The sequence below is a fragment of the Drosophila persimilis genome, unplaced genomic scaffold (assembly GCF_003286085.1).
Source record: "Drosophila persimilis strain 14011-0111.01,24,50 unplaced genomic scaffold, DperRS2 tig00000715-arrow-arrow-pilon, whole genome shotgun sequence".
NCBI classification, from domain to species: Eukaryota; Metazoa; Arthropoda; class Insecta; order Diptera; family Drosophilidae; genus Drosophila; species Drosophila persimilis.
The window spans coordinates 1,288,223-1,303,599 of NW_020825343.1; the positions used below are offsets into that span (position 1 = coordinate 1,288,223).

At 47.3% G+C, this 15,377-nt stretch overlaps 1 protein-coding gene across 1 annotated transcript; it reads right to left on the minus strand.

The window, feature by feature from the left end:
• Nucleotides 1-11,517: 11,517 nt before the first annotated feature.
• Nucleotides 11,518-13,341, minus strand: LOC6602189 (actin, larval muscle). Its single transcript, XM_026992238.1, has 3 exons — nucleotides 13,273-13,341; nucleotides 12,206-13,171; nucleotides 11,518-12,134 (listed from the first exon to the last, which is right to left on the minus strand). The coding sequence occupies exons 2-3, from the start codon at nucleotides 13,128-13,130 to the stop codon at nucleotides 11,929-11,931; spliced, it is 1,131 nt and encodes a 376-aa protein (XP_026848039.1). The 5' UTR covers nucleotides 13,131-13,171; nucleotides 13,273-13,341; the 3' UTR covers nucleotides 11,518-11,928.
• Between the last annotated feature and the right edge of the window lie 2,036 nt (nucleotides 13,342-15,377).

Genomic DNA, 15,377 nt, shown 5'->3' on the forward strand with positions numbered 1-15,377 from the left:
CCACCATTGTTGTCGGATTTTTATGACAAAGAGGCGCACGCGGACCCCCAATGAAAACTGAAACAGTCAAATGGCGTGGGCCTCGGCCCCCCTCCCCTGGAAATGGGCTGCAAAAAAAAAGAAAAACTGTTTACTAAAACGGAACTAGCCGCACAGGAGAGGTGCCCGCTGCATATGTGGTGCCGCAGCGGGGCAGGGCGGCCGTATGGATAGTCGAGATATGCAGATACATATATACGTATACCCACTGCCTGGGAGGGTAACCGAATTTATGATGTCATTATTTACATGGCATAAACTTTTGCTGTCCGCTGCCCGCTGCCCGCTGTCCGCAGTCCGCTCCTGACTGCAAATAGATTTAATGCTTTGTTTTACCTTCCAACTCGACACCCTATTCCTATCTCCCTTTTTCCAGGGACGGGGGCCATTTGGATTGGCCCAATAGAGGTGTTGACCACGAGCAATGGCCGGCCTATAGGGCCCTCCTATAGGAGGTCTCCACTATCATGAAAGATGATCGTTCCAATGGCAGTCGCTCTGTCAGCTTCATCGAGGTCCATTTGCAGTGCATCTGCTAGTCATCTAGCTGATGGTGCTGGGGCTTTTTTATGGGGAAGTTCCTCGCGATTTTAATTGGATTTTATCTTCCCGCTGCCATTTTCATGGCTCCTCTTACCTCTTTCCTATTCCGCATTCCCAACCCTCCTCGGGCAGCCCAGCACCTCTCTGTCTCGTCGTTTTCATGCTACGTTGATTTGAGCTTGAGGAAAATTGCCAAATTAAATGCTTGGGGTAAACAGCTGACACTGGAAAGGGGTTGCTTGGCTGGCTGGCTGGCTGGTTGTTTCCCCTCGTTGTCAGTGCTTTGACATGTTGAGGCAGGCCGCAGGCAGCCACACTGGCTTCGAGGGGTGACCGCCGAAACACGCACGAGCACGCACGTTAAGGGGCGGCAGGAGCAGGAGTTGGCATTGGAGTTTGGCACAAATCAATTGGACAAATATTGAAGCCAAAAGTGGCTTCCCCAAGACTCTACAAAAGTTTATGCCATATTCTGGCTAAGCACTTTCCTTCTTTCTTCGATATGACGACAATTTGGTTACTAACTTGTGGAGCAATTGGGAAGGCCCTACTTCTGATGGATCGTCCAATCAAAGCGTCTTCTTTAATTGGCTCCCATTTCCTAGGGTACCATTTCTGAACAGCAATTAAGTCATTTGGTTGCACAGTGGCAAACACTTTTCATTCAAAATGTGGCACTCACAATACGAGTAGTAGACAACACACCCACACTCACCCACTCACACATAAGGCCTGGGAAAATGACATTTCGATTGTGGCACATAATAGATGGCAGATGATAACTAAAGTCATTTGCAAAGTGGGTGGGGAATGGGACTGGGAATGGAGCAATGAAGTCCACTTAAATTTATACAATTTGTTTTATTTCGACAGGGAAGAAAAAGGAAGAAAAATTTATTTAGAGCAAGACAAATGTTTCTTTTGTGCGTCGACGACCATTTTCCCGACTGAAAATGGGAATAAAAACGACTGGGAATAAAGACGACAATCATAATGACAATGACGATAATGATGACAGAGGAATCCTGGACAGGGCGGGGCATGGTGTTGGAGGAGCTGTGAGAAAATGTGTTTTGTTAACAATTCCACACGATGGTCTTAGGCTGCTCAGGAGGACTTTCCTAATGGACAAACAACAAGAATTTAAGTGCTAGCCGGCTTCTCTGAAAGGCGACAGACGGGAACCAGAGGAGAGGAGTGGAGAGGAGAGCTGTGTCGGCTGACCATCATTCACACAACGGACGGAGAAGTCTTAAAAGTTGTGGCAAAGTTCTTTGACTTTTCCTTGTGCCACTCTTGCCTCAGGGGATGCGATGCGATGCCGCGGGCTGTATAGTATGTTGTGGTATAACTTTCCCAAGAATATCTATACATCAAATTGCGATGAGATGATAGGCAAGCAATTCCCCTCGACCTGGAGAAATTTCATTTCCCTCAAAATTGTTATGATTTTTCTCCTCTGGCATCTGAAACTTCAGTTCAATTTGTTTGTCATTATTTAATTGAAGTTTTCTCGGACTGTTGTTTCCCTGGAATTCATTTGCATTTCATTGTATTCCAGATGTGTGTGTGTGTGTGTTCATGATTGTTTTCCATTTTGCTTTCGACTTAAAGTTATGCCAGATGGCCACTAACCATACATCTCTGAGCAGAGAGAGAGAGAGAGAAAAAGAGCAGAGAAGATTCTCACTGGATTCACTATATTTCTTACGTATACCATTGGATGCCTGCCATTTGCCCACCGCACCTGCTCATCACACGATGAGTGTTCTCTCAGTCATGCAACATTAAGCATTTGTCTTTACAGCACTGCCACTTCGGTCCCTTCGGCTTGGTTGCTGTTTAATCTGGCCAAAAACCATTGCACACTTCCCGGCGAACCCACACACAGACATACATTTTTACGCATTTTCGCGGTATACATGCTTAATGCTACTATTAATTTATTGTCTCACCCGGCGAGGGCTGCTCCCTCAGTTGTGGGCACAGCTCTGCAGTGCTCCTGGAACTTCTGGGAGCTCCCCCGTAGGCAGCTCGGGAGTGCACATCTGGGTATAATTCATACATGTTCATGAGCTCAGCTTGGGATGGGAGAGCGTCTCCGGATTCTTCTCCAGGTTCCTTCCGCACGCGTGTAATGCGAGTGATTAAACTGTTTCGGCAAACAAAGTACCCGGCAAGACAATGACGAAATGAGTCGAGTCGAGTTGAGTAGAGTCCCGAAACTCCTTGCGGGTCGCAGCATTTTGTTTACTGGATAATGTTGAAAATTCTGGCAATGGCTCATCCCCGTCCCCCGTCCCCCGTCCACCACTGCTTGCATGAAATATGCAAAGCCACTTTTCATAGGTTGCATCAACATCTGGCATGAAGCAGCTGCAGCTGCAGGAAAGATTCAGTTACAGATAGAGATACAAGTTAATAGAGAGAGATACGGTACTCGTGTGTGTACATTACCCCATAAATTCGAGCCATTTTACGATTTCTATTTGCCGTTTCCTCTCAAACAATCCCCGAACGGAAGCTTCAAGATAATGGTATCAAGACAGATATTGTCTTTCCACTCTTAAGTTTTGACGCTTTTTTTGGGGCAACCTTTTTGCCACCTCTTTTCCTTTTCCTTTGCCTTCAGCATAAGTTATTATTTAGTGTGCTCTTTGTTCTGTTTCTCTTCTCCCCGCTGCCCTCCCTTGGAACGCTTTGTCTGTGCCACGAGCTGCAGTTTTGTCGCCTGCAGTGGTTGCTGCTGCCGTTGCTGTTGTGCTCCATCCACTTGAATGAAATTTCCGGCGACAGCACTAAACAATCATAATAACAGATACTGTTTCCCTCGCACACAATTCTTCTTTCCTTCTGTCAGTCCTCCTTCCCCCCCCTTTCCACTTTCCCCGCTCCCGGCTCCCTTCTCCCTTCTCTCTGCTGCTGTTTCTGTTGCTGAAATGGAAGAAGAACTCAATGTCAGTCAGTGAAGCGTTCCGAAGAACACAAACGGACGTACAGTCAGACAGACGGACAAACAGACAAGCAGACAGACAGACAGCTGTCTGAGTTTGTTCTTTCAGCTTAAAAAAAAAAATCATATGCAATTAGTAGACGAAAAACTAAATACAAACAAAACGGGAAAGTTTCTCAAAAATAGTATAGAAATCTTGATAAGAATCCATTTGAAAATGAACAATAAAGAGGATAGCATTCGAATATTTAACAAGAAAGACCTTTTCCTGCTCGAAGTGCTGCATAAATTTCTGTGATCAATTCTGTAATTCCACAGCATCAGCGGAGGACAGTCTCCTGTTCAAAGTCACTTAGCCATAAGTTGCCCTTGCCCAGGCTTACGCCCCTGTCTGGCCTAGCCAGTCGGCCCCTTTGACTGCAGTACCATGGAAGGCGATAACTTTTAGCTTAGAACACAAATTGAGTTAGTGTCTTGACCTACTCAACGGCCCGATTTTGTTTGTGATTTGTGCCCAGCGGCGGCGAACGTCGCTCCAGCAAAACGCAGAAACACAACTTTTGCTTTCATTTCGAGCAAAAGTGAGTTGCGTCGGGGAAAGAGAGCCACGAAGAGCGAACAAAGAGTGGAAGCTGAAACGAAGAGAAAACCCGAGTCGATAAAGCAGTGTGCAAAAATGCTGCATCAATGTGGATTTTGAGGCTTTCAAAGAAACCCGTAAACAGAAATGCAATGAGTGGACAATTGGGTCCCCCCTCAGGTGGATTTGGCCTCCTTTGAGAGAATGCCTTTTGAGGAAATTGGGAAACTCACTCACCTCTGTTTTTCAGGCCATAAATGTCCGCGGGGGGTTTGTTTATTTCGGCGTCTATTGCACTTTGGCGTACAACTAGGCGTATGGGGGATATTGCGCATACGCCGCCAGTGCCTCGCTTCAGTGTTTTTTTTTTTTGTTTGTGTGCTTGCTGCAACGTTTTTCGCAATTTCATATAACAATTAAAAACCATTAGGGCTAAAACAAAAACTCGTGGCAGCAGAAGCATCTTCACCACACATTCAGACCGCCCCCTTTCAGCGCCCAACCCTCTCTGCAGCTGCAGCTGCAACATCTGCTGCTGCTGCTGCTGTTGTTGCTGTTTTTGCTGTTTTTGCTGTTTTTGCTGTTGTTTAAAGGTAATGGCGTGTCATTTGCATTTTGCATGAAGGCAACAAAACAACAACAGTCTTGCATGAGAGTAGTGTGGCAAATGATTTTTGTTTGCTGTGGCATGCCGCACAGAGAATGCGAATGGGTGAATGGGAGATCATATGGCTCAGCTGGGGAAAGGTTGAAATGGACCTCGTGATGGCGATGAGGAGCCCCATGGCTCCAGCCCAGGAGGTTCCATTTATGGATATGATGTGCTAATGCAGTGAAGTTTTTACAATGCCAGGACTTTCAGCAGTGCCAGAGCCAGTGCCGACGATGAGCGGATCCGACCAAAATCCAGTCGGAAACAACTGTGAAAGTCATAATTCCTCGAGAGTTCGCATTAAATCCCAATTAATCACGCTCATTTGACTGCATAACAAAACAATTAAAATCCTGCCCTGCCCTGCCCTGCCCTGCCCTGGCCGTTCATAGAGGTAAATCAAACATCGAGTGTGCTTGCGTAGCCGTCATTAATCTGGCTGGGAACCCCCTTCGTTAATGCACATGAAATGTAATTAATTTGCGGGTTGCCTTTTGATTTACAATTTTATTTGCCACCGGCCATAAATAAGTCGTTTTTTTTCCGGCACGGTCAAATCGCACCAGGATCGTATGAACGGACGGTCGGTCAAAGGCCAACGCCAACACCGCCAAACTCAATTCAAACGCTAGGACTTGACGGTCTGTATTTTTTCTCCGAAATTCGATTGTGGCTTCCGCCAATTTTATTGCCATGATATTCCACGTCAGCGGCAGAGTGTCAGGCGATTGTCGTTTTTGGCATGTTTTGCACGTTTTTAATATTGAAACTGTGTGCTGTGTGCAATTGTGTTTTTGTATCGTCGGTTTTTGCGGATACTATAGTGGGTATAATACAATTTTCAATTTTCGATTGCAGTCCCACGATATTTATGTGTTTTTCTCCCATTGCCATTTTCGATTGCCATCAATGCGAAACTATTTACATTCAACAAGGGTTGAAGAGTGTTTCGAGAGGACATTGGTGAAATATTTTTTAATTAGGGATAGTTTTTCAAGTGGAATATCAGGCAGCTAGGCACGAGTCCAATAGAAAATTAAATCTAATTTAAATTAAAATTATTCGGCATCAATAAGTGCCCAAAAAGAACGATGCAGAACCATCCAGCAAATGCTGGCAGCTAATAAAAAATGATATGCGGGCATTTTAGAAAATTGTGACAATATTCGCTATCCCAAGTTGACCATTTCAATATCCTGGCTAAAGACCCCTCACCATTTACCTGGAACGCCGGCTTCGTCCATCTTGGTCGACCCATCGCCTTACCCATTCCCGCCACAGATCCTTTTCGGGCCACATAAATTATGGCCAGAGCTACAGCTACCGCTACCGCTCCAGCGGCATTACCAACTCGTTTAGCTAAACTCGCACAATAACTGCTAAAGCCACTGAACAGTTGCCATATTTTGCTCGACCTTTTCACTTTACTTGCTCACTTTTCTTTCGCCGCCCCCCCGCCACAGCTTGTGCATATTGTGTGCAATATTAAAAGAAAGGGAATAACCAAGAAGGGCAGCACACCGCCAGAGCAACAACAATGGGACTGACTGCAAACAGACCGGAGACCGCAGACCGGAAACCGGAGACCGGGGACCGCACCGCGTCTGGAATTTCAATATCCGAAGCAGTGGTAATATGAAAATATTGAATTTTAAACTCAACCATATTACTGTGTTGTTATTGTTGCTGTTATTATTATTATTAAAACCAAAACACAATGCAGACAAAGGAAGAAATTCTCTTTAAGGCAAACGCAAACCTAATGCAAATTTATTAAATGACGAAGAAAACCGAATAAAAAAGAAACTCAAAGGAAAAGCATTAACAAAAGATTTTCTCTGCTCAGGGCTTCATTTTTGCCAACTGATTGGATTTCCATATCAAATTCTCAACTTTTTCCGCTCTCTCTCTCTCTCTCTCTCTGGTGCTCTCTCTCGCTCTTGGACCGCAATTAGGCGATGTGGCGCTGAGGCGCTGAGGCGTTGAGGCGCCAAGTCTGGAGGGATCTCGGGCCACACTTCAGCAGAGTTTTTCCCTGCAATTAAAAAGCGCCAAAGGGAAACCAAACAAAACGAAACCAAGCCAAACCGAACCGAACCGAACCGAAACTGCAATTGTTTCAACGTGGTCTGAAGCCGAAATGTGCTTTTAAATAGTTTTCCCTCCTTCCTATTTGTTGCGATCTCTCGACGTGGGCGCCTTTCAATTCAATTCAATTCAATTCAATTGGATTTGATTTGGTCAATATTCATAAAATCGGGGGCAAACTTTTCAACTTTTCTGCGGTTTTAAGCTGGAAAGTTTTTATTGGCGTTGGCACTTTCCACTTTCCCACTATCCCACTATCCTCCACGCTATCCCCGCTATCCTTGCTATCCCCTCTGCCTCGCTGGCTCGCTGTCCCACTGCCTCAGTGCCAACGGTTTCCCCAGCTCGTTTGCGGCTTTGTTCGACTGGCAAATGAAAATAGTTTGCTGCCTGCGAATGAAACCGAAGAACTGAATGGAGGAGCATCGTTCAGGGTCAAATATTTAGCATGTTGTTCAAGAAAATTAAGGTCAACCCAGACCCACAGAGGCGGACGGGGCCCGAGCATCTGTTACGGAACTTTTGTACATTTTTCCGCTTCATATGAGAGCAGCACAGCACAGCAGAGCGCAGCGCAGCCAAATAAAAGAATAGTACCAAAAAATTATATATTCAGTCAGTGAGCAGCAAAACTGTTCATGAAAGTCAAATTTTTGGTATTTTCCATGAATATTTCAAGCTATAATATGAGTTAGTTTTGTCATTGGCAGTCCTGGAAAGAAGCCTCAGCAGCGGCCTCTCTCTCTCTTGAGTCTGAATTTATTGAGCTTTTATAGAGACATTTTGGAGACACAGCAGCACTTGTTCCCTGTCGCATCCTGAATTACCATCCCGTAAATATAGCAGCTGCTTAGAGCACAATCCCCCATCGATATACGGGCTCTGGTGTTCCACCTGCATATGGTAGCAGCTTCGAACTTTGTCGATAAGGTGGGGATGGGGATGGGAATGGCTGGGGATGGCAGGCTAAACCGGAGCTTAGCTGGAGGCGCCTGCTCCCTGCCATATGCAAATTGTTCCGGCTCAAGTCTGCAGCTGTCGACAGCCCGATTCAGAGGCAGCACTTTATTTTTACGGCTCTGGCACGGTCGTATATTTATTCTGCTGCTGCTTCTGCTGCTGCTGCTGCTGCTGTGGCACACACGGAGAACGAAGACCGGAGAATTTATGGTAATTAAAGTCAGAGTTTTGGATAAAGGAACAACTGTTCTCCATCTCATCTCTCGATTCTCTGCCTGCCCCATTTAGCTGGGTTCTCAATCAGTCTGGTAATTATGTATGCTCAACCGATCCCTCGAGCAGCAGCAGGAGGAGGAGCAGAAACAGGAGCCACTTGGATGGCACTCACCGCACCAACGGCATCATACATCCCCACATCCCCCAGGTGCTCTCTCTCTCTCTCCCTCTCTCTCTCAATCCGCAGAGAATCGCAATCGGAATCGGAATCAGCATTAAGCAGATTCGCCCTGATGAACATTAAAAAAAAAAAAATAACTGTTCGCAGTTCGCTTTCACATATCCTTTGCCTTGTCCCCTGCCTGCCTGGGACTGCGATTGCCCTCCCCTCCCCACCCCTTCATCTTTGTGTGGCAGAGTGCACACTGAAGCGTCGCAAGGCAGCGGAGGGAGAGTCATCGTCCTCCCTCTCTGCAGGAGGAGCAGTGGAACGCAATTTATTGTAATGCCTTCTTTTCCTTTTTTTCAATAATCACTGCACTTAATTGCGAGCAACTATTAATTGAATGAAGAGTGCTCCCACACACACACACACACACACACTCAAACACACACGAAGATATGCAGCCACTCACAGATACACAGATAGATGGATGAATGTTGTCATAGTGAGCTGAAGAGTGAAAGGATTTCCACGTTGCCATGCTCCCAGTGAAAGGGGAGGCTGGGAGTCCGACTGCTATCAGCCCGCAATGTTTATGAAACCCTTCCCCATCAGCCCGTCGTTCTGTCTGTCTGTCTGAGGGTCCCTGACACATACCTAGATAAATCAGCAAACAGGGGACGGCTGAGCAGAGGGAGGCAGTACACTTCAGTGGGTGCCCTGACAAAGATGCGATAATCGCTTCATTCATGGGACTTAAGCCCGAAACGAGCCTACGCAGACAGGATAAAAGGTGCAAACTGTGTAGATCCACGTGCTGGTGGAGGAGTGGTAGAGTGCGTTGCGGAAGGGATAGGTGGTGTATGAAGGTACACCTATCCGTATGTATTTCTCCGTGATGAGAGCTGATATTGTGAAATCTCTTTCAATGCGCGGTTTTATTGAAGAAGTTTGCTTTTGCCAGGAATTATATAAAGTTTATTGGACTATTCCTGCCCTAAAGGGTCTTAGGAATCATGTAAAGATGCAAAGATGCAAAGAGGATAAAATACATCTACATCAATCTTTTCCAGCGCAATAATTTCTATAGAGCCACATATCAATCTTGGCGGGACATTCATCAGCATCAGCAGTACATCAGCACTTGGAAGATGCATTTGATACACATATCAATCTTTATAGATGGATAAATACCTACATATATCACAAACAATAAACGCTTCCTTTAAAGCCAGCCATGCATCAATGTCGACTATAGGGTCTCCCTCTGAAATGTCGCAGCTCTGACATTTCGGAGCTTTTTCCATTAACTCTTTCCTCCTCGGAACAGAGCCAGCACCTGCTGTGCACTAATTGAATTTAACTTTAAATTACTGAGAATAAAACGGAAACTCAAAGAGAGAAGAGCCCCCACCCCCACCCACAACCATGTGGGTTAAAGTTTTCTCTCTTTTGGAGAAATGTCAGTTACACTCATTTGGCATATACATAAATTTAAATTTGCAGATTCCTGTGAGAGAACATCAGCATGATGATGATGATGATAAGAATGATGATGATGATGATGACGAGGATGACGTGATGGAGTCGACTCAACTGCGATGTCTGCTGTGGTCAGCCAGGAGGGGGTAGTAGTAGACCCATCATGGATGTGGGGAGGGAGGTACATACAGCAGCAGCCTAGCCTGATGAAGATTGAGGGGTCCTGGTATCATGGTGAAGCCCTTTTCTTTATTAATTTCCTGTCCGCATGTGGTGCACCTCAAGCCCGGAAAACAATTTGTTAGCTTGTCAAAAGCATCGACCGTCAAGTCCAAGTTTCGGGCCAACGCTGGTACTTCCTCCGCCCAGCACCCAGCACCCATCACCCAGCAACAACTCGTTAACTTTGGGCTTTAATTCCAGAAATGTTTGCCTTGGTTCGGGCACAAATCTGCATAATGAAAACGGCAAATACATTGAAGTATTTGCCTTTAGCATTAACACCAAATTATAATGGTATCAATGGGCGGGTGGGTTGGTGGCTGCAGGGGGCGAGTGCATTAAATTAGCATAAAATAAACAGCAACAAGCCGCACACCCAACACAACACTTGCAACTCGTTGCTGCTGTTGCACCGACTGCAAAACAATTTCCAAACAAACAATCGAGGCAGATTACACAGTGGTGGGGCGAGGAAAACTCTGGCCGGACTGCAATTAAATTCAATTTGATGCCCAGACAAGAGTGGTCCAACATGACCGGCCAAACGATGCAATGCCCGCCCGTGGGTGTGGTATTCGAATAGTTGATACCTCCACTCTGATACCCATAATTTCCGTTTTTCGTTCCGTTCGATGTATGGATGTTTCCCCCGCTTTAAAACTCACACTCATCATATCATACCCTCATTTCAGTGGGCCCTTCCTTTGTGGGCAATTTCAACTCTTCGACCGTTGTGTCCACTGATTGATTGAGTGACGATTGCCCGGCCTCCCATCCCCATCCCCATCGCCATTCCATCCCCAACCCATTCCCATTCGAGTCCAGATGGGGAGACAAACATTAAGTTGTCTGCCAATTGCTGACCCTCCGAGTAATTTCTGTGGCAGATAATGAACCGCACTTGGACTGCCCCGGAGGTCGGGATCGTTTCTAATGGAGCATTGCTAACAATGCAGGCAAATTCTGACTAAAAGTGTAATTACGAGAGGTCAGGATGTGCAGTGTAACCCTATTGTTTGGTATATGTATAGGTTTTCGATTTTGAAAGGATATCCCAATAGTCCCTGCCATCCCAGGAATGCCTGAGCTGCCTAGCAGTTTAAGCTATTAGGCGACTGCCAGTGTTTATGGAGACTTTGTAAGAATTACCCCATAAACTGAGAGTCAAACGCTTGTCGCCAGCCAGCCACTGGCTCTTGACTAATTAGGCCTCAGCTTTTGGCACCTAGTTTATGCATAGATTGCCGACAATCTGCAAAACTTTCCGCCCAAAAGCTGTCAGGTGTCTGTGTGCATACGAGTGTAAGCATTTTATATGGGGCGGGGGGAAGGACAGCTGGTGGAAAGTTCTTGCAGCAGTTGAATCTCTAAACTCTTCCCCCTGAGTTCATCTCTTGAGCTGTGCCTGGACCCCAGCAAGTGGAGGAACAGAAGTCATATAGACAGAGAAAATGTGACAGGCGAGCAAAGCTGGAAAAGTGGATGCTGGACTCGCATATTGACATCCCAGCTGTCCAGCAGCAAAAGTTTTCCTTGGACTGATTGACACTTGGTCCAGTCCGAGGCCTAATTAGAAAAGTTTAGCCCCCCCACCCCTCCCAATGATTCCTTCGATTCGATTCATGTAGGTTATTGGTTTTTATTGTCGATATACAACCGATTCGGATGGCACTTTTCTTGATTCTTTCTACAGCTCCCGAACTTAAAAGCAAATAAAAAAATTCCGAGGCGAATCAAAAAAAAAAAAAAAAAATATAGGCAACGGCCTGCTCGTGTTTGCTTGTTTTCTTTGTGGTATTTCTCTGTTCTCATTTCTCTCTATGTTTAAAACTTCTTCATCAACTAAATGTAATTTTAAAGATACTTTTTCATCGAATTGCCTTCTGGCTAGCCCCGACCCCAGTGCCTAGGCACATAAATGTCTTATGCAAGAGACAAATACCAGACACAAAAACCCGAAGAGATATTGGATGGGTTTTGGGGCTGCCCCGTTGTCTGGGCAGCGGCGGCGGCGGCGGAGGTGGGAGTGCTTAGAAGCACTTGCGGTGAACGATTCCGGGGCCGGACTCGTCGTACTCCTGCTTCGAGATCCACATCTGCTGGAAGGTGGACAGCGAGGCCAGGATGGAGCCACCGATCCATACGGAGTACTTGCGCTCTGGTGGGGCAATGATCTTGATCTTGATGGTTGAGGGAGCCAGAGCGGTGATCTCCTTTTGCATACGATCAGCGATACCTGAATAGGAACGAAAGGCGATTAAGCAATATCCAAAATTGACAGGGCTCGAAGGCAAAGTGAGTCCCAACCTGGATACATGGTGGTACCACCGGACAGCACGTTGTTGGCATACAGATCCTTGCGGATGTCCACGTCGCACTTCATGATGGACTGGTAGACGGTCTCGTGGATGCCGCACGACTCCATTCCCAGGAACGAGGGCTGGAAGAGGGCCTCTGGGGTGCGGAAGCGCTCGTTGCCGATGGTGATGACCTGGCCATCGGGCAGCTCGTAGGACTTCTCCAGCGAAGTGGAGGCAGCCGCCGTGGCCATCTCCTGCTCGAAGTCCAGGGCGACGTAGCACAGCTTCTCCTTGATGTCGCGAACGATCTCACGCTCAGCGGTGGTGGTGAACGAGTAGCCGCGCTCGGTGAGGATCTTCATCAGGTAGTCGGTCAAGTCGCGACCAGCCAGATCGAGACGGAGGATGGCATGGGGCAGGGCATAGCCTTCATAGATGGGGACGGTGTGCGAGACACCATCACCGGAATCCAAAACGATACCGGTGGTACGGCCGGAGGCGTACAGGGAGAGCACTGCCTGGATGGCGACGTACATGGCTGGGGAGTTGAATGTCTCAAACATAATCTGGGTCATCTTCTCGCGGTTTGCCTTGGGGTTGAGGGGGGCCTCAGTCAGCAGGACGGGGTGCTCTTCTGGGGCCACACGCAGCTCGTTGTAGAAGGTGTGATGCCAGACCTTCTCCATGTCGTCCCAGTTGGTGATGATGCCGTGCTCGATGGGGTACTTCAGGGAGAGGATACCTCTCTTGGACTGGGCCTCGTCGCCGACGTAGCAGTCCTTCTGGCCCATGCCCACCATCACACCCTGATGCCTGGGGCGGCCCACGATCGAGGGGAAGACGGCACGGGGGGCATCGTCTCCAGCGAATCCGGCCTTGCACATACCGGAGCCATTGTCGACCACCAGGGCTGATGCTTCTTCGTCACACATTTTGATTTAGTTCGGTACGGTACGGTACGGTTCGGGTAGCACTAAAAGGAGGAAGCAGGAAGCACTGACAGAGCTATAATATCCTGAATATATGCAGGTTGTGTGGGGCTTATCCTATATCCCACGACAGGGCGGCACTCACGACGTGTAAATCCAACAGCGACAGCAATCAGAGTGATTCGTTCTGCGACCAGACATCGGTATTTAAATAAGTTCTGTCCCCAGTCCCAGTCGCAGTCCCAGTCCCTGTCCCTGTCCCTGTCATCTTGAACAATTGTTCATCTAGTAACATGTTGATGAATTTCGCGATATGCTACGCTTGTAGGGGATCAGGCATTCAAAGCGCGGGGATGTGGGGGGCGGCACGGATACACATCATTTCGATTTTACGCGAGTGTTGGTCATCCGGGGTATTCCGATTTTCTGGCACCGTTTGATGGGCAATTGACGGGACTATAACATATCGTTGTGTTTATCCTATTGTGCCAGGACAACACACAGAGGAATTTCTCCTTTCATTCTTGTTGATCGCTTATAATTGTGCTGGCCAGACCCTCAGCGAAGCTGCGCTCTCCCAGAGAAGGGCAAAGCGAGATAGCATGCTTGGGCTAGAGATGGCAGTACTTCAGCTTGAAAAATGCTTAAGGGATGAGCTTTTTCCAGAGATAGTGGCTTGTATCGCCTCTCAAATGCATTAGCCAATGGATCAGTGCTCACATCGCACTTTCTTTTAGAGTATCCATTTGTCTCCACTCGTCAAAATCATTCATCATTTAGTTTCTTTTCATTTTCGCTAAATTATGTCGGCTGCGTTTGCCAGCACCAGCACCAGCACCGCCTCGGACTTCCACATAGAACGGCGGGCACGGGCAGCGCAGCACACAGAAGAGGGAAATATGCGCCAGGACTTGTATAGTCATCTGTTGTTGTTATATTTTTAAGTTTTTATATAAATAAACCCACGCGAAACTACACAAGAAAAAAGAACAACAAAAACACGAAAAAAAGGCAACAGCTACAAGAACAATGCAGGCATTTTCCCTCAGATTCAGTTTTGACGGCACTGCATGGGAAAATTGTGCCAATGAAGAAGAGAATACATCTCGATGCTCTCGGGCTCGGGCGCGGTCTCGGTCCCACTCAGTCCCTAGATGGTTGTGGCCCCAAAGTTGTCGCCCAAAAATGCAGCCAAAGCATTTACACATGATAGAAAATGTTGACGGCGCGGCGTCGTGTGGATTTCATTGAATCTATATAAAACAAAATGAAATTTGCTTCGCAAAAATATGTGCCCAGAGCAGGGGCAAGAGCAGAGCAGAGCAGTGCAGATCAGAGCAGAGCAGAGCAGAGCTGAGGAACTGAACGGAACGGAACCCAGAGCGATGTCTGCATTTGGCCCATGGCAATTTCTCGCCTGTCTTCTGATATCGCTCGATCTTAACGTGGTATTAGCCACAAGATTAATGCCTGCTATTCTAATTAAGTGGGCCCCAATCGAGGACTGCAGTGCTGCTGCTGATGGGAGAGAGACGGCGAGGACCCATTCCGATTCTCGTTTGCAGTCGCTAGTCGCTGCCCATAAATGGGTAAACTTCTCACCAGTTAAGTTGCTCAAGTGCTTCGCAACTACGGAAAACTACGTGCTTTCCGCACGGATCAGGTACGGGAAACTTTCACGTATCATTGTCTGTACGCGCGTCGAGGAGTTGAAAGAGGTAAAAATTATGCTCGCCCTACTCTGCCCTGCCCTGCCCTGCCCTGCCCTGCCCTGTACACGCTATATGTCGGTAAGAACGAGTTGCAGTTGCCCCGGGGAGCGGGCAGTAGATAAATAAAGCGGGTCGCTCGAGCACTTCAAAGGAGAGCATCGTATCTGGCGCTACCTATTCTGAATCCTCCCTGGCGGACGGCAGACGGCTGAAGGCAGTAGCTGACCCCGTCTTCAATTTGGGATAGAAGTTAGGATGCAAGTGGGTAATGCCAGAAAAGAAGAAAAAAAAAGTTTGGCGCGTTGACAGGACGCTCCGCAGCTAGGGCTCCACCTCTAACCTTTCAACGAGCGTAATGCAGCAGCAGAAACTTGAGGCAAAGAGCGAAAGCTGAGCTGCACCTGGGGGAAACGAGAAACGGGAAACGGGACACGGGACACGGGAAACTTGCCCCAGTGCACATAAAAATTAAAATACCTGCCACGCGGTTGCATACCAAGTGGAGAGGAGGAGCTGCAGTTCACGTTTCTTTTGGCTA